This window comes from Aptenodytes patagonicus, chromosome 3 (assembly GCF_965638725.1).
Source record: "Aptenodytes patagonicus chromosome 3, bAptPat1.pri.cur, whole genome shotgun sequence".
NCBI classification, from domain to species: domain Eukaryota; kingdom Metazoa; phylum Chordata; class Aves; order Sphenisciformes; family Spheniscidae; genus Aptenodytes; species Aptenodytes patagonicus.
In genome coordinates this window covers 100,807,766-100,826,515 of record NC_134951.1, presented here as the reverse complement: position 1 = coordinate 100,826,515, position 18,750 = coordinate 100,807,766, and the positions used below count along the sequence as shown (strand labels likewise).

Genomic DNA, 18,750 nt, shown 5'->3' with positions numbered 1-18,750 from the left:
AAAACACTAGGAAGACTGTATTCAAACATCAGGTATTCATAAACTGCACAGGAAAAAGCTCTGTGTAAGGGATGTAACTGTCTGTTATTCTGATGTGTATATGATTGTTAGTTGCAGATTATAGGGTATAGATTTTATTCATATCCATACTTTATCATATTCCAAAATTCATGGTACAGATGAAGACCTGTACATTTCAAAAGTTACGTTAAAATCAGTGGGTTTTGCTGGCTACAGTAATGTGGGATTAGATTCTTTGAATGATTGAAACAGTCAGCTAAACTTCCTTAGAAGTATTAGCGCTCAGGGGATAACCAAATGGCACATTTTTTCACTCTCTATGAATTTGGGACAGGCAGGCTTCTCTGCATTTTGGACAGTTTTAGAGTATTGTCGAATCTGTCTGGAAAAATCATTAAACAAGACTTCCGTCTTGAATGCCAGTCTAGGTAAAACCTAATCATCCCTTGACATTTTCTGGACAGAATAGGTGATGTCCACGAGGTCCTGGCTAATGTTTCCTGCTTTGAATCGTAAGCTGTAATTTCCATAGTTCTGTGACCTACTGCTGGCATATAGTAAGTCCCCCAGCCAGCCAGTTTATCTCAGTGTACATACACTAGCCGTATTTTCCTTGTTGAACAGTACTATGGGATGCATTAGGGGCATGAAAAACATGTTAAAACCCCCATTCTGTTCCACTAGCAATTAATATTCCACAGGGAGGCAACATAAATCTCCCATGACAAAAGCGACATACCAGGTCTGCTTTATGAAGATTAGAGATCTCAGACAAACATCTTGCTTAAAAACCCTTTTCCAGCAACTCACATTATAGATGAGTAAATGCTGCAGTGCAAGTAATACAGTGTAAAGGTTTTGTGAATCTCTATACTGATTCTGAAAGCACTGTTTAGAAACTAATTGTATTCGATTTGTAGCTTTTTCTGGCCCTTCACATGGTATGGTATGATAGGGTAGAGAGGGTTTTTTTGAGAATTATTCCAGTGTCTCAAGGAGGGCCAGCTATTCTTGAAACCATTTTCAAGACTTCAAAAGTGTTTTTTATCCCACAGGCTCTCAACTGACAAAATGTCTGGGCTTTCTGCGAACAGAATAGAAATATTTTGTGATCAGTTTTGTAAAATCAAGAAAAATCAACAATCAGTTCTTTGCGTAAGAAACAAAGATGGAAAGCACAGAAGTGTTTCTCTGAAGGTAGTATATAACTTGCAGCACAACTAGGAATTGATATTTTGAGTGAGGTAAGCACAAGAAGTAATGCAAATGATTTGCAGCAGTGAAAAGAGTTCCCAGTGATATTTTCTGTAAGTACTGAAATAGACTGCCTGTGGAGGTCAAGGAATGCTTATCAGTGGTGATTTTTAAGAGCTGATCAGACTAATTTCAGGAACTGATGCAATTTTCTGACCTGCGAGGCAGAATATGTTCAAGGAATACTATTCACTACTGGCTTCTGCTGCTGACGAGGGGACTGAGAAGGGAACAGAGCATTTCTGGCACAGTAGGAGACCCCGCTGCAACGGAGTGCAGACAAACCCACTTGCCCTCCAGCAGACCAGACTAGCAGAGACTTCTGCTTCCTAGGTCTTTGTGGGCCAAATGGAGTCCACTCAGCAGGGCTGTTCAGGTTCACGGTTAGATCGCTGGCTCACAGTACCCAGAGACTGCCTTGCAGCACTGAAAAGGCTTAGGTACAGCTGATCCTGCCTGTCAGCTGTGGGATAAGCTAGATGACCTTGCAAGACTTCTTTATCCAATTTTGTGTGGTTCTCTGACTCTCTCCGGCCTATGTTTTAACTTTGAAGTAATTCTTTCTTTCAAGGGCAAAAAACTGGATTCAGAATTGAACCTGGGCAAAGCTGAGTAAAACTGAGCAATAAGTCCCTAGCTATAATAGTATTCACCGGCTTGAGAAAAATTTGAAGTGTCTGGTTGACGAAAAAGTCCTTTAATACAAAATCTGAATGCGTGCATTTTTTTGTTAAGTGGAAGATGCAGATATCCTGTGTGAAACTTAAGATAGCAGTTCCTATGTCCAGGGCATTTATTCCAAGAAATTTGGGATTCACAGAAATTGTTCCCTTCTTATTTGGAACTCCGTGAAAGCACTGGTACAAAACAGGAAAAACAACACAATTAGCCCTGAGTATAAACACCGAAATCAGAGACAGATAATGTGTCGTAGTGTCCTGTTGAAGATTGTTACTGTAAATGAACAGGAGAGAGCTTTTTGTTGTTTTCTTTAGTGTTGTACCTGGTTTATCTCTTGTTTTTAGATTTGTCCCTCCTAATGCTGGGATTGTGGAGGATGAATCTGCCATCCTGATTAGTCTTCTGCTCAGGGTGTTGAAGGTTTGCATATAGTTTTGTGTAGTTTTGTGTACAGTGTGCCTGTGCAATTTCCATCAGAAGCAGGAAATGTTTATGCAAGTTCTGAGGGGTGGGACAGTTGCTGTAGTTTTAGGTAATTTTAAACAAACTGTTTGAGCATCCTGTTTAAATAGAGTTAAGTAATCACAGTTTTGTACGAGTTGGAAAAGAATTCCATACATGCATGATATGAATAAAATATCATCTTACAGAGCATACCAAGGTTGTGATGTATCTGACTTCTTGTGCAATAAAAGTTGTATCTTTGACTTTTGTTTTGCAACAAGTTTAGTGGCTAAACATATTCCATTATGTAACAGTACTCTACTAGAATATGAACTATTTTGTATTTAAATTTACCTGTATTTAACACACATATTAGCTTCCTTGATACTTTCAGTAGTCTCTGGAGAAATCTAATTCAAATACGACTTTCTGAAATTGGGAGGAAAAAAGTATATTCACACAAAGAACTTGGTTTAGGGAACTAGTGAGAATCAGGAAGAATTTATTCACAGCCAATTGTATGAAAACATAAATGAAGGAAAAAATGGTAGTTGGAGTAGGCTGTTAAGATTTATCAGTTGTGAATTTTACTTGAGGAGTCCATATTTGATGACTTTCCTGAATTCTCTCGTTCTAAGAGTTGTAAGGGTTGAACTGGGAGACAAAAAACAGTAGTGAAAAGATTTGTTCTCAGGCTTGTAGCATGGATGCACATCTCAGATTTGAAACTGGGGGACAGATTGCATGATTTATTTTTGTTCTGTAATATTTCAGTAATGAGGCTGTGCTGAACTGCACATTGGGTCCCCCAGCTGGCAGGACTCGTTTGAAAGAGAAAAAAAAGTTTTTACTCTTCAGATTGCAGTGATAATTGTACTTGGCCTTATGTCTATCAATGGATTGTCTTTAAGCTGCAATCTAATGTTAATGAGATTTTAATTGGAAAACAAAGAAAGAACAGACAGGTTAATGACTGATAACAGTTTTTTAAAAAAATCTTTTAAGGGCTACACAATAATTAGTGTAAACAATACATCAAAGTCTTTCCATGTCTAAGCTTTCATACAGGGTTTACGTAGAAGCTTGTTCTTCAACAATGGTATTATTCCACATCTAAACAACTAATAGACTGTATCTGTTAAATCAAAACTGATTGGCAAGATTATCTGGTCTTACTAGTAGGAGGGTCTTGGTCATTAATCACACCTCCACAAAAAGGAGCTGGATTGAGTCTGTCACATCCTGAGAGTTTATTACTGTTGATGTTTCTGGAAATCACCCCTCTTTTCCCAATTAAAAACTTACACATTATTCCAAAAGAAACAAGAGGTAGAAGCTCTATCCAATGGAACTCATAACATCTAAAAACAAGCTAATATAAACTGGTGGGGAGTGCACATCATATATAGGCTGATGTTAGCAAAACATATATAAATAAAACTAAAAATCAGAGAATGGTTTTGAAGAGGGAAGGTTATGGTAATAATCAGAATGAAGAGTAAAGGATTAGTTAAGAAGGATTTACTGTAGAGCTAAAGGATGACTGTTTTGAATGTCAAGGAGGATGAAAAATGAAATGAGGGCACAAGTAAAGGAGTGGAAGGAGAGAGAAGATGAAACAAGATTTCTAGTTTAAGTGACAAGGGTACTTCTCCAGATAGTGACAGGGACAGAGACTAGAACAGAGGTTGCTTTTAGAGTCCAGTTTTGAAAATGTAAAGCATGCAGGAGAGGATCCCAATTAAGACAATCAAGAGGTGAGACTGGAATAATAGAGATGTTAATCATAGAATCATAGAATAGTTTGGGTTGGAAGGGACCTTTAAAGGTCATCTAGTCCAACCTCCCCGTTAAGACAGGCAGTTATGCGTTCCAGTGTAGTAGTTAAAGCCATAGGCAGAAAATACTATGGAAACAGAGTGAAGTTGAACTTTTTTTGTCTTGACTTCTAGCCTGTTTACTCCATATCCGCTTTGCTTTTAAAATCTCTTACCCATGCTCTCTGCTCTGTTTTTCTTTCTATTTATTATTTTAAGTATTCTCATTCAACCATACATTTTGAGAAATTCAAGGAAAAGCAGGTATGATTAAGGGCTAAAATAAACCCTGTAAAAGAATCTAATTACTTCAGAAAACATATTGGCTTACTTTGCAGTACTTTTTTTGCTTTATAGATGCCAAGAGAGGATTAATCTATCATGTCTTTGTTTGTGATTTTGCCTTTTATTTCAGTTTATATAATTAAAGAGTTCCCAGGACTGTTTTACATTTATTTTGTTCGTCAAAACATACTTCTCAAATGTTATGAAAATGTAGTCCAAAAATAATGCAGTCCAAACCCATTCAATTTTCTCTTGGAACACAATCAATGACAAAGTCATACCTTGTGTATCATTTTTAACTGACTAAACACCGTGTTGTCCCTTAATAATGCGTAATTCTTTAGGGCGTTCACTTTATATTCTCCCACTTCAATATTTGAATGTGTCCTGGTGATACATGTAGCAAGATGCATATAATCAGGCATGATACAGTTGTTTCACAATTACTGTTTGAGGATGAAATCCTCTCTACATTGAAGTCACAGAGGTCTCATTGGGTCACTCTATGTGTCTGCATACATTATGACAGAGAGGAAATATCCAGAGTGTTAGGAATCTGTATTTTGATCGTTAGCTTTTGATGAAAGACTGGGGAAAAAATTAAGCAGCAGAAATCAAGATAAGTGTCTCTGTTGTTGCTGGAGTTATGGGAATCGGGAGAAAAATAGACGTACCAATCTCAGATCATTATTCATAAAATATTCTCTTGCATCCTCTTTTCATGTAAATTTGAGTCCTGGCTGATCATGCCATTGTCCTGAGCACAAAAAAAGACCAGAGAGGGGTTTTAAGAAAGTAGTTTTCATAGGCACTGAGTATATTTCATCAAAAAAGATGGTACCTTCTAACGCTGAAACTCTGGCCTGCATGTGCATGTTGTGCATCTGATTGTTTACCCCACATTAGTGGGTGAGAATTAGTATTTTTCTTCTCTCAAGATCAAACCCTTTCCCAGTACCACAAACAGAGAACAGAACTTCCAAACTACTTTTTTTTCTGTGAATTCTCATTAGGAAGCTGAAACGTGCACCCAGGAAAGCTGGAAAAGTAACTTGAAATATCAGTGTATAGCAGAAAAATGCAACAGCAGAGCAATTTCAATCACTGAGCTGTTAATTCTGGTTTTAGTAGGTATACTTTCAAAGAGGTGGTCAACTAAGCTGCAGAACCTGCCAGAAATACCCCTTCACATTGAGAATGGGATGTGCATAATAGGGAAGTTGTGAAAGAGGATAGGAGAGTTAGCACTCTCCAGCTGTGGGAATGGAGCTGCTGCTAAAGCTTTTGTTCAGACTGTCTAATGACAAGATATTCTGCTAAACAATCCAGGTTAAATTTTCGGTTGGCTAAGCTGGAAAAGTCCTACAAAGGACTGAATCGAAATAAAAGAACTTGAAGTTTTAACTAAACACAATTTCTGATATTGAGAATCAGCAATTAGGCATTTGGTGAAAGTCACAAAAAACATTGGTTCTGTTTGGATCAAACCCAGAGTTTTTAATATAAAAATGATACAATGTATATCCTGACACGTTAGGAAATGGCCCTGATCTATACAATTGTGTAAACCAGCTATTTCTTTTTTTTGTTTGGGTTTTTGGGGGTTTTTTGTGCACCATCCTTAGCATTTGGAAGAGTGGTGGCATCACCGTTGGGAGCAGCAGCTCCCAGCTCAGTGACAAGTTGAGGATGACCATTTGGGAGTCACAGCTGTAAGACACAGCACAATCACTTTGCATCAGCATCGTTTGTTTTATACTTGCAATACAGGTGTAATAAAAAGGTAGCAATGTTGAAATAAGTGTGGCTGCTCCGGGGAATGTGAATCGCAGCTTCCTTTTCCTGGTTGTGCCCACTCACGTCCAGACTGTTGACTTTGGAAAGGTTAAAATAGCAATGTAAGAAGGTTCAATTTTAGCAAGCGTTAGGAGGAGTTACTTTAGCCAAATGTTAGTCAGACGCTCCCCAGCCTGCGGTCCAAATGGGTTTTGTGCTTGAAACGCTGAACTATATCCATGTGAGATAATCTAAGGCAATGTGTTGCAAAGGGACTCTCGGACCAAAACTGCTCTTCAGAGATACTGTCTGTAGTGCAGCGATGAGGAGCCTAACGAAGGACAATGCCTGCATCTTCTTCTTAGGGATGTTCTATCCTCTTATGCTACATTACAGTACCAATATAGCTATGCTTTTGATTGACTTTATCACAAAACTGACTGCATTTGGTGTTATCCTTAAGCTCTAGCTTCTGAAATCGTAAGACCTCCTGAGAGCTATCAGATTTTCTTTTACAAGCAAGGCTGTAATTCTCATCGATTCCAGAGAGAAATCAGAGAGACAGCGCAAGGACCCATATTTTTGCTTAAAACAAGCAAAGGTGATATTTAAAGCCTACAATAATGTCAAGAGATCTGCACTATGATTTTGAATGCTTATCAGCAGTATTAAGCATTGCAAAAAGAACAAAGGCATGGCTCTAAAGCCATGCTCTTTTGGGTGTATGATACAGCAAGAAGCTTTGATGCTATTCTTTAGTAGGTTTTCCTTACTAGGGAATGGTAAGAAAAATGTTGGAAAATGTACCAAAGTTGTCAGCAGTGTTTTACCAAGAATGCCAGTCCACCCGGATCCTGAATTTGATCCAGTCTGGCGGTTTCTGTGTTCCCAAGATACGGGGGGAAAGGCACAACGTTTTTTTCTGCATCCTCTTTCTGTAATCAGCAAAAAGTCAGCCAAACATTTGTAGCCTCCTCCAGGAAACATCCCTGATAAGTATAACATTTGGGCACTTAATGAGCAGGATTAATGCACACGCTTAAGTTTAAGGATATTTTTAAGTGCTGTGCTTTGAATCTGAGCCGTAGAGTAGATGATTAGAGACAAACAGCAAATATTTACGAATTTCTGGTCTCATATATATAAACTATGTAATCTGCAGGCTTGGATTCACTTGTGGGAGGTTAATTACCTTCCATCTTCTGTTGGTTTTGCTCGTCCAAAGCAATGCCACATCTCGTCTCTTTTTCTTCAACCCAGCACACCAGACACCATGAGCCAGAGCCAAACTGCAGTGTGACATGAAAGTTGGAGAGGGGCTCCGTTTGGTGAGGTCCCGTGCTTACACACCTGTGTATCGTGTGACCAGAGAATGAAACGTGAGCGAATGCAGAGCGAGGAGTATATGCTCAGATCCATTCTCCACGTCACATGAGAATTACCTCCACCTCTGTCTAAACTCATGTGCATATAGATGTAGATATTTTACAGTAAGGAAATAAAGAATGTGGAAGCAGGCTTAGAAACCAAGGGTGAATGGGCAAGGTTGATGATTATTTAGGGCTGTTAGTACAGATTAGGAAAAACTATGAGAATTTATAAGAAACATTTACAAAAAATAGGATCTAAATTATATCAAGTGGATGTGTGTCATTTCTTTGCTTATGCCTTCATCTGCATTGCCAGTTTAGATCACAAATGTTTCAAGATGCCGAGCACGCATTTAGTTTGCTGGTGTTCTCAGTTCTGACTATTTCACCGAGTGCTTAACTTCTGGATTTTTTTTTCTGAAACACGCCAAAATGGGGTGATTACCTGAGATTCTTAGTTGCTATTCTCAAGTAAAGTTAATTTCTAGTTCTCTATCATGGAATAAGGCTTGAAAACTTGAACTTTGAAGTGATAAGCATCAGAAGAAAATAAAAAGAACTTGATATGTATTTTAATAATGTAATTATGTTTCATTGTCTTATGAGAGTTTGAGGCAATTCAAAAAGTCATATGTAAGTGTTTGAGATTGGCAGCACTGGTTTCTATAGCTTAACAATTCTAATTCGGTTTTACATAATTTGGGAAAGATACTTTGCAGACAAAGTAGCTGGTAAGAGATAAGAGAAGAAATAAGGAGCCTGAAATTTGCCCAGCAGCCCGTCAGTAGTTGACAGAATTTACTTTATCTCTTCATTGTTATGGCTAAATTTTAAAAGAAGCTGCATCATTTAGGTATCTCTGTTATTACATAAAATTGATTATAATTCCATATGTATTTGTTGATGTGTGGAGATTTGTGTACGTGTTGCTTATTACTACATTTTGATTCTATTCCCTTTTTCTCGTTTCTCACTTTGAGGCTCTTGTCTCGTTTTCTTTAGGTTTGGGGGATTTTGGTTGTCAGCTTTTCCTTTTTCAGAATTGTAGCATTTGTTTCTTTCATTTCTTGACGCAAATGCTGCAGTCGCCTAAAGTGTAGCTTCAAGCAGTCCTTTGTGTGACTAAAAGAAATTAGCTAAATAGCACTGTTTAATTAATTTCAGGACCGCCTCTTTTTCGTCATGGAATATGTAAATGGAGGAGACCTAATGTTTCAAATCCAGCGCTCACGCAAATTTGACGAACCTCGATCCCGCTTTTATGCAGCAGAGGTCACATCAGCACTCATGTTTCTTCACCAACATGGCGTCATCTACAGGTACTTTTTTTTTTTTAATCAAAAATAAAGTATTCTTGAGGCTTGGGGCTGGTTTTGGCTGAAATCCTCTGTCTCTTAGCAACCAGATTTAGATTAGTTGTTTGTTCCAATTTGCTTACATAGAACTTTTTTTGGCTGTTTATCATTGAGAATGTTAACATTTGAATAGCCTCTGCAGCAGTCGCCAGCTGTGTGTGCCAGTTTTGTATTATAGTCCAAATAAAGCGGTTTTGAAAAAGCTTGGCACAGTGCGACCCAGAGGTGACCTTTCTGTGGATCGGCGCAATCTCTTCACTTTCCTCTCTCTGCCATAGATTTCCTCTCGGTTTCTAACTCCCTGCCACTTCCTGAGTTTGTTTGTCCTAGTTGTCTCCACTCTGATACAATCGGGATGGTCGTTTGCAATGCTTTACTTGTGCCCCTTCCTCTTGACTGTTTGGGTGAAGGCTTAGTCACCAGCAGGAAGTGGCTCTTTGCAGACAACTTTGATTTGCTTGCAAGTGCCCCGCGTCTACTTGAACCTCCGCCCCCCGCCCCCAAATCTCTAATCTTCAACACCCATGCACACGCACAAGAAAAGTGCATATTGTTGTGCTGTGCTGAAGAATGCATTTAGGGATAGGCTTCTATTATTGAAAGTAAGGAATCGCTTTGAAAATTTTCACCCTGATGTCAGCGTGTTTATTAAGTCCTTTATCTTGTCATTTCACCCTTCCTCTCACTTTTTATTTGTTTTTAGCAGCCTGTCATTGCTTGCGATAAATTCGGGCTTTCACAAGCAGAGTGCTTTACAGGTTTTGTGATACAGGTCTGTCCTGTCTACTAAAAATTCTGTGGATCTAACTGAGTTTTGATATTCTCTTGATATTCTCACCCTCTTTCAGGTTATCAGTTTTGATTTGGGGTAGTCATCTCAGGGACAGGCAGTCTCAGATTTCTTGAGCAGAAACATCAAGATGAGGATGTGGAATTTGTCACATCCCTGGATTCACATTAAGGCTGCTTTCAAGAGTACTACAAATTGAAAGAAGTGAATTTTAAATGTTTAGTAACCAGGACTGAGTGGTAACTTCCATCAGAGGCCATTGGCTTTCCCACCAACTGGGATTCAAAGGGAAACTTCTCAGAGAAGGAGTCTCCTTTCCAGAGACGTCGCAAACAGGAGGACATTGCATTTCTCAGGAAAATAAATCTCTGTGAAAGTGATTTTTCAGTCAAAACCCCAGTTTTCTTTAGAAAACTTTTTTGCTAGCTGCAGCTCTTAATCTCCATCTTTTATTAACGCTTTGCATGATAAAGCATCACGTCACATGCGTGATGTTTGCATGCTGGCTTGGACTTTAGGCCCTACCACTTTGTATAGGTTTGTTTTCAAGTGCTGAAGATCCAACACATTTCTTACCTTTGCTGCCCACATAACATTTCCTATTCTTGTCTGCATTTATTTTCAAAGGTATGTATTTGTACATTTAGATACTAGAACGTGGCAACTTCAGAATTTCGTAAGTATCTATCATAAGGGAAGCAGACAAGATTGGTGCTTTAAAAAGTGAAGGATTTTGAGGATTTGTTTCCATAAAAAGACTTGAGCTAATTTCCTCTTCCTGAAAACTGGAGTTTAGACACTTCGTAATTAGCAGTCAGTTTAGTGATTTCTGTGAACCAGCAAGAAAGCATTCGTAAAATTACCTTCCTCCTCCTTTATATGAGTGTGCATTAATTCTCCCTCTTCCCTCCCTGCTCCCATCCTTTGACACACATCCCCTTCTCTCCCCTCTCTTTTTCTCCCTCTTTTCCCTTGTCTTACATGTAGTTTCTGCTGTGTGTTGGCTCCTAGCTGCATTGAATTGCTTTGTGTGGCTGCGTTCTTTCTGTGACTTTTTATCACAGTCAAAATGCTTCGATCCCAAGAGAAATGTCATTCTGATGAGACAATGCTTTGTAATTTAAACTTTGCAAGATACTCTCAACTTTTGATTCAGAGGCTATGCTGACATGTCTTTGGCACGCTACAGTAAAACACTAAAATTGTAAATGGTGTGTTATATTGGGTTTATTATAAGAAGAGGCAAAAGAAGAGAAATAACATGAGTTGTAGGATGAAAGCAGAAACTAAAAAAAGCAACAGGAAGAACATTAGGAACAGATTTAGTTGTATTCTGCTTTGACACAGGCTTTTGGATCTGGACATAGTTATGTCCGTAAGAATAACTAATTTTCCCAACTGGGGGATACTAGGAGCTTCAACAATTCATAAAATGTATATCCCAGTTACTCTATAAAATACAAGTTGAAGGAAGAAGTTAGAGATTATCTTAAAAGAATTAATAGTAAGAAAATGTCACAATTCATTCATAGTGTGCCAGGTGCTGGGAGAATGCATTTGTTGATGTCAAGCGTATGTTAGAGTGGTTGTCTTGCACAGAACAGTTTTCAGCCTGGTTATTCTGTATCTCACTGCATCATTTATTACAATGTTAAAAATGCATTGGGATCAAGTCACACCTTTACATCTCCAAAGCTCTTATTAGCTGGCAAACAAGGAAAGGAAAGGAAAGGGGGGGGTGGAAGAAAAAAGAAAAGAAAACCTATGCTCCTGAATAACGACCGGTCATAACTACCCAGCATGCCTTCAGATATTTTAATAAAGAATACTTGTCTTCTGTGTAATTATATCTCTAGAAAAAACATTGCGGTGTGAAATTAATGGTTATTCTCCAAAGTGGGAAATGCTGCTTGTGTGGGCAATACTTCAAGGAAAGTGGGGAATATATAAATAAACTAAGATGTTTGATGGAAATGCAGGTTTCAAAATAGCTGCTATACCTTCTGATCTTTTTTCAGCCATGTATGTGGAAGTATTTGTATTTGGAGCTAAACATAGTTATATTTTTGGAAGTAAATAACTAGCTTTAGCTCATGCTTTGGCTTGTTGGTTAGATTTTTAGAAAGTGCTATGATGATACTAAATGATCACCTTTTACAATAACCAGTTTATCCTCATTTCCCCTGAAGTTCAAAGAGAAAGCGAGCTCCCTGTTTGGCAATAGAAATTATTCTGAAAGTTCACATCTTTGCAACTGGCCCAACAGTTGTTCCCAGACTTGTCCAATTGTCTGTGTGCTCACTGGAATTACGTACCTTCCTTTTGTTTATCAAGTTTATGTTGGAAATAAAGATGAATCTCACAATTTTTATGTAAAAAGATGCTGCTGTTACTAAATGCATCTTGTATGATAGATAAACTTTAGTATAATTTTCAGTGGCATTTTTAAGCGTATAATGTTACTATTGTTGTGTCAAAAACACTTCAACAACTTAATAAAAATATTTGCATTATCCCTGCCACCTTCCCTCTCATCTGGCATTCAGCTATTCAGGCACATGTCAAGCTGGGGCCTGATAATACAAGTAGAGTCAATCAGATACTAGAGAAGTTTCAGTCGCAGTTTCTGGCAGTGGCTGTTTATGTTGTGCAATTGCACCACTTTGAAAAAATGTATCCAAGCTTCAGGAATTAAGGGCTAGACTATGAATCTCATTTTGCCTGTGAGCTGAACTGGACTTTGAACTAGGTGATGAAAGGTTGTGGACTATGTTCACTGTCACCTGTCCCTGGAGTCTGCTATGTTTAAAGTCAGTCATCGTCAACTTAATATATATCCTCGCATAGGGAAGATGCAACATCTGCCAGTTCCATACTCCCCTCTTGTACTGACTTTCAACGTTCCTGTGCACTTTCCGCAGATAGATGTTAAATGTTACATGTTCTTGTTTCACCTGCAGTTGTTGGGCTGAGGATAGGAGCACCTGGGTGGGTGTCTCTGGCTCTCGTTGTAGGAGTTCAAGTGAGGTGACACAAGCGGCCCACTCTGACCTGAGATACATACAAAGAACTGTTGTCTCCCCAGGCAAGGACATCAGCACTAGGACGGGGTACCACTTCATTAACATAAATGCCGGTGTCCCCAGTTCGTATTTGATTTAAGGAATAACTGTGTGAGCTACAAACCTTGTTTCAGTGAAGACCTGAAGGGCCAGTAGTTGCATGTCACGTGATCTCTGGCGTGCTCCAAGGCCATTCAAGTGATTAAACAGGGTGCTCTCTCTGAAATACAAAAGAAGGAAACTGAATGTACACAATTTCAGTTCACCTGAGAGGATGAAAAATACCTTAACTGAGAAATTAGTGTCACCTGCTTTGGATTAATTCATCCTTTTGATTTCAAATGTAAGGTCTGTGAGATGTTGCCTTCAAATCGTACAGCACCTGGTCACAAGGGAGCCCTCATTCATAACTATGGGTTTTCATGTTCCTCAGCAATATGAAGTAATAATCCAGCCTGCAACTTGCTGCAGCTTTCTGAGGCTCTGTGCACTCTGTAATTAGTATGTTGGTCGTGATGAAGGATATATTAACGCTGAATTGAGGAGAATGCAAATATAAATATGCTGATGCCAATCCTTGAATACCTCCGGGCTTCTTCCGTACACAAATACCCTAAGAACTTGTTTGAACACCAACTGAATTTTTCCTTGGATGATCAGTTTTCCCGGCATTCCCGTTTATCAGGGTAACACACACCGGTGTTTCAGAAAGAACTACCTAAAATTAAAAGCACCTTCATTAGTGTGTTTTTATGTGAAATAAGACTATTTATAAAGTCTGACTTCACTGGTGGTTGTATGATTCAGTGCAGCCTTGGCAGAGTAACGAGGAGTTATATTTACACTGATGAAAATGTTGCATGGTCAGTGGTTAACATGTTAAAAGTCATCATTCTCCCAAGTTACCTTACTATGTTATTTCTGAGTGGCAGCAGCCAAATAAAATTCCCCTCCTCCCCCTTTTTTTTGGCTTTCTAAAATACAAAACTGGACATGGAGCATTTTGGTTTAAATTTGTTTTTAAGTATGTAAAGATCATCTTATTGCAACTCTAAACAGTTAAGGGTTAAATTGCTGCTTGAGCTATGGTCCATGAAGGAGGGCAAGAAAGACCCTGTACCCTCAGATAGCCCGTTCAAACCTAAGCACGGGAATATCCTGAACTCAAGCCCTTCCCCACATAAACTGCCTGTTGCAGGAGTCTGCTAAAGAGAAGTTACAGTATGCTTCTGGCACAAGTGAGCAACAAACTATTTCCATCACCTTTAGTAAAAGCAGGAAGCAAGGAGTGAACTGTGCTGCTGCGTGTGTGTCAGAGTCCCAGTGTCTCCAGAGACTGCTGCCCAAGGCGCGCCACCTGACCAGTGCTCCTGGATGGGTTTGCGCCCCGGGCTACATCCATGCTCTGCTCTGCCTGGTCTAGTGTCCGAAACTGAGCCTGAGCTCCGACGGGATTTTAGTCAGTGGCCTCCTGCCCTCTTTGCGCTTTTTCTTGCTGGATCTAGGCAGGCCAGCAGTCGTGAAACGCATAAATAAGCAGGATATCTTCCCCGCAGGAAAAGGCAGTGGGCCGGGGTGGAGAGGAGCGGGGCTGAGGGAGATGAGAAGCAGGAAGAAGGGTTGGTTCCCAGGCTTCTGGCATTCGGGCCGAGGGAGTCCACCCTGCCATCTGCCCAGCTTATGTATTGTGCTAAAGGCTGCTGTCGTATAGGAGAGCCTTTGACAAGGTTTCCAGCTGTGGAAGGATGAGTAAAGGCTGTGGGAATAGGATATGAACCACGCGGTCTTGCAACAGTAGAATGCTTTCTAAATTTCTCCTGGGTTTGGAACGTAAGAAAGTCCTCAGCTGGCTCTTGTGTGGGAGTTGGGTATGTGGAGGAGCAGTGCCGGGCAGTTAATATTTAGAAGGATAGAGCAGCACCATTGACCTCATTTGGGGAATGACAAGGTACTTCCAAGGGCAGTTCCCGGTAGCGAGGTCAGCATTGTTTTTTTGCTTCATGTTTATTTGGTGCAAGATTTTCTTGTTTAATGACCGTTTGTATAGTGCTGTATTGTGTAAATAAAGCTATGACCTTTACCTTCTGATAACAGTATAGGAGTGAGTTAATGTTAAATGAGAGAGGGCAGGGAGTGGGAATCTGCCAGGGTTAATGCCAAGTTTACATTCCTGCGAGGGCAGCCATGTTCCAGTACTCTCAGTAGAAAGGGTGACAGCTCTTCTCAGCAGATAATAGCAGTGAAATGTTACAGAGCTTATTTGTATTTATTTATGGGTGAATGTCAGTGATTTCAGATGATTGATGTTTGTGCTTTTATTTTATAACAGGGAGAAATGTGTGTTATCTTCCTGCATTTGATAAGAAGATTTTAACTGAGAGACATACACAAAATAAAAATCCACTAGAGCTGCAGCACATGTAAAACTGAAATGTACTGACATAAGACAATCCCTGTAGTTTTCCTAAAATGCTAAGACACAGCTTTGTCTCTACAGAAACATGTACACCAGTCCCAAACAAAATCGTATTCTTCAAACAATTTTCTAACAGAAGAAAGAGAATGCTTTTCGTTTTGCAATGCATTAAAACTCTGAAGGTGCTTCCTAAATGTAATTCTGCTGCTAACAGACAAAAGTTAGGACTGAATTTTGCTGTGCCCTTCAGTCGTGTTTGTCTTCAAACAATGGAAAATATTTCTATAACCCAGTTGCAGTGGTGTTGAAACTATGTCATGTTAAGGGTGAGGCTTTGCCTTTTTGCATGCTATTGAATGCATCTGCCAGTTTTATAGTAATACAGAGAAGTGCACAGCAAACGTGGTTCTGAGGCATTTCACAAAGATTTTGTTGTGCTCTTGAGATGCAACAGAGAAATTGGAGAGTAATGCAAAACATTAGATCAAAACTTGTAAGGAACTCTAGTGTTTTTTAAATAATGACATTAAAAATACTAAACAACCTTAAAACAAAATTTGGAAGATACACTTTGGTAAAGACATTTGCGTACAACTTTTTCCATCTTTTGATCAGAACCTTGCTACTTTTGGCTCAAGGTTTGCATTTATTCTCTTTGCCCCCTCTTCCTCCCCACTTTTATCCACCTCCTTGTTATAAAAGAGCTTATCACTTAGACGCTGCTCCAGCAAACATTTCTGCATGCAGATCACTCTACTTATAGGCTGATTTTGATTCAGTAAGACTATTCATATGCATGAAGTGTGCAGCTTCCTGGATGATTTGGGACCTTGGTTTGACTTTTCAGATTGAAAATGTGTTTATTTTAAAATAGAAAATCATCACATTTGAGAATGCACTGCTATTAAAAACCATATGTTATTTTGCTTACCATTGCAAAAGGCTGTGGAAAATGAGAATTTAGTCAATCTGAAAACTAACATAACTGAGTTATCACTGAAACTTTTGAAAACTTTTAAAATGTCTGTTTAGCTGACAACTTGTACTCAAATGTAAGAAAACAGAAATAATATTGTTCACCAGGAGGTTAACTAAAATGGCCTAATGAACTAAAACGGAGAAAATACAGCCAGTAAGAACCCCAGCTTTTTGGAGAGTGCATCGAAGTCTCTACTGCTACCACAATAAACAGCGGTAGGATTACATCAGAAGGACCTTGGAGAGAGTAGGTGCAGTCTAACCAGGGGAATCAGAAAGTGGAACAAAATGGATCAAGTGGCCATGACTGTGCTGAAAACGAGCGGAAAAGTGAGGGGTAGCAAGGCCAGAGTGGTAACGAGTCACTTAGCTTACCTTCTTATGTCAGAAGTAATGCCTGCCCCTCTCCTCAGCTGCCAGTGTTTCACGGAGTCCAAACAAGCAGCTTCCCAGAGCAGCAGACAGTGGCAGAAATACATTGTCTTCATCATCTCAGCGGCATTGAGTACGTGTGGAGGAGGCAGATGTGGAGCAGGGCTAAGCAGAAGTGGCAGTGAGGCCAAGGCCAGCTTTTACTGAGGTGGGAGTTTGTGTGGTTTCTGCACTGTGATACACGCAGGGATGGATGGCACCAGGGAGAGATGCTCTCCTGCCACCACCAAATTGAATTTTGACTCCCCAAGACCACTTATGTTGGGGGTATAATGTTTTGGATTCAAAAAAATTCCTACGGTAACATCCAGCTTATGAGGAGAAGCCCAAGCAGCACTTCTTCTCACAATGTACACACCAGATGGGTCTTCACTTCTTGCCTCCTGCTTCTAGAATCTGTTTCCAGTAGTCAGTCTTGCAAAACAGCAGAGAGAGAGAAGAAATAAAGGGGAGAGGCCAGAAGTAATGCCAATACTTCCATAGGTATGCTTTTTCCTCCAGACTTTAATTTTCTTCTGCTGATGTATGGAAGTCACAGAAAATACCGTTCTTGGAAGCATGTCAAATGCAGATAGTACATGTAGCTGTGTATATTTTTTAATGTAGATTTGGCAGTGGCAGTAAAAGTATTCTTCACGAGGTATTCCAGTCTTAGGGCATGTGATTGCCCCTTCAAGGGGTGGGGAGGATGGGGTGGCCTCAGCAGTAGATAGCCAATATAGCAGCTGGTGTGGGTACACCTTGGCATGAAACTGAATAATACAGAAGCAGTGCCTAAAAAATACAACCAAAGAAAGCTTGGTCACAAATAACCTGAACTGAGGAACTTCCTGTGTTCAAAACATGGAATATTAAGGATAAAATTAAGTAGTAACAAATAAACATTATAGCACTTCACCAGGTATTTACTTGATTTATTATAGGGTTTCCAAGGGAGATCCTATGGTCTATTAACACCCATTTAAAAAAATGCCTAAATATATTCTAACAAACACAAATAATGAGTCAGATGGAATTGCTATGGTCAATTAAGTGGGTAATGGATATTTAAAAGCTTCCAAACATCAATAAATCTGAAAGAGCTCTAAAGGAGTACTTGTAGAACAAAAATAATATGCACTTAAGAAACTGCCTGAGTACATATTTGCCTAAACTTAACCACCAATAAGAGGGCAGCAAGCATTTATGGTACGGTATACTGAGGGCATAAAAAGGCATACCAAATACGTGCCAGTTCATTTGTTGATAATCTGTAATAGGTCCAAAGGGGCCATAACTATTATAAAGAGGCCCTGATTCTCATTGATATGAAAGTCTTCAAGTACCTGATAGCATAAAAGGATCCTCAGACTGTGAATGGGGGAAGTAGACAGCAGCTCAGCAGCGTACCCCTTGGCATGAGGCTGAAGGCAGTCCTTTGCAAGCTGGTTGAAGCTGCCTCTGCCAAAACTCCCTGTGCTGGTTTCCGCAAACACTGAGGGTGAAATGCCCGGGGTGGAGGTGAGAGAAACCCTTTGGACAACACTGGGTTTTAGGCAGGTTCTCTTTTCACCTTTTGAAAATTCACAAAAGGAAAAGGAGGGGATCTTTCGTCAGCCTCCACGAGATCACAGCGAGTGGTACGCAAGGACAAAAGTTCTGGTTTTCTGTGGATGACCCGAGAGGAAAAGGATTTGGCTACGATTTTTAAAACGTCTGCAGATCGGGTAGAAGTTGTTCTGTCCGTGAGCAGAAGAGTTGGAAGAAATTTTGAAGTAGCATCCTGGAAATTCTCTGTGTAGTAATAACAACAAAACATTAACTGATATTAGTGAGCTATAGCTTATAAAGCCAGACATAATTCAGTGACAAATCTGGTATAAGTCATTACCTCTACAGCCTTTTCTCCCCTAGCTCAGCTATGGGTGCTCTTAGTTAGGCCAAGATAATTGTCTGTATAAACCCGATCTGAGAGATTTAGGTTAAAATCCCAAAATCCTGCCATAGAAAATGGGGTTTATTTTTTACACACCTTATTTAATAGGATCCATTTAAAAGGCAATCAAACACAGTTATGTTTGCCTAATTAC

General features: G+C 39.5%; 1 protein-coding gene across 2 annotated transcripts in view; it reads left to right on the top strand.

Moving 5' to 3' along the window:
• Positions 1 to 18,750, top strand: part of PRKCE (protein kinase C epsilon) — a 309,238-nt gene that overhangs the window by 241,504 nt on the left and 48,984 nt on the right. For both annotated transcript variants that reach the window (XM_076334413.1, XM_076334414.1), the window contains exon 11: positions 8,813 to 8,967. In XM_076334413.1, coding sequence (XP_076190528.1) covers positions 8,813 to 8,967 — 155 coding nt within the window. The remainder of the gene's footprint in view (positions 1 to 8,812; positions 8,968 to 18,750) is intronic.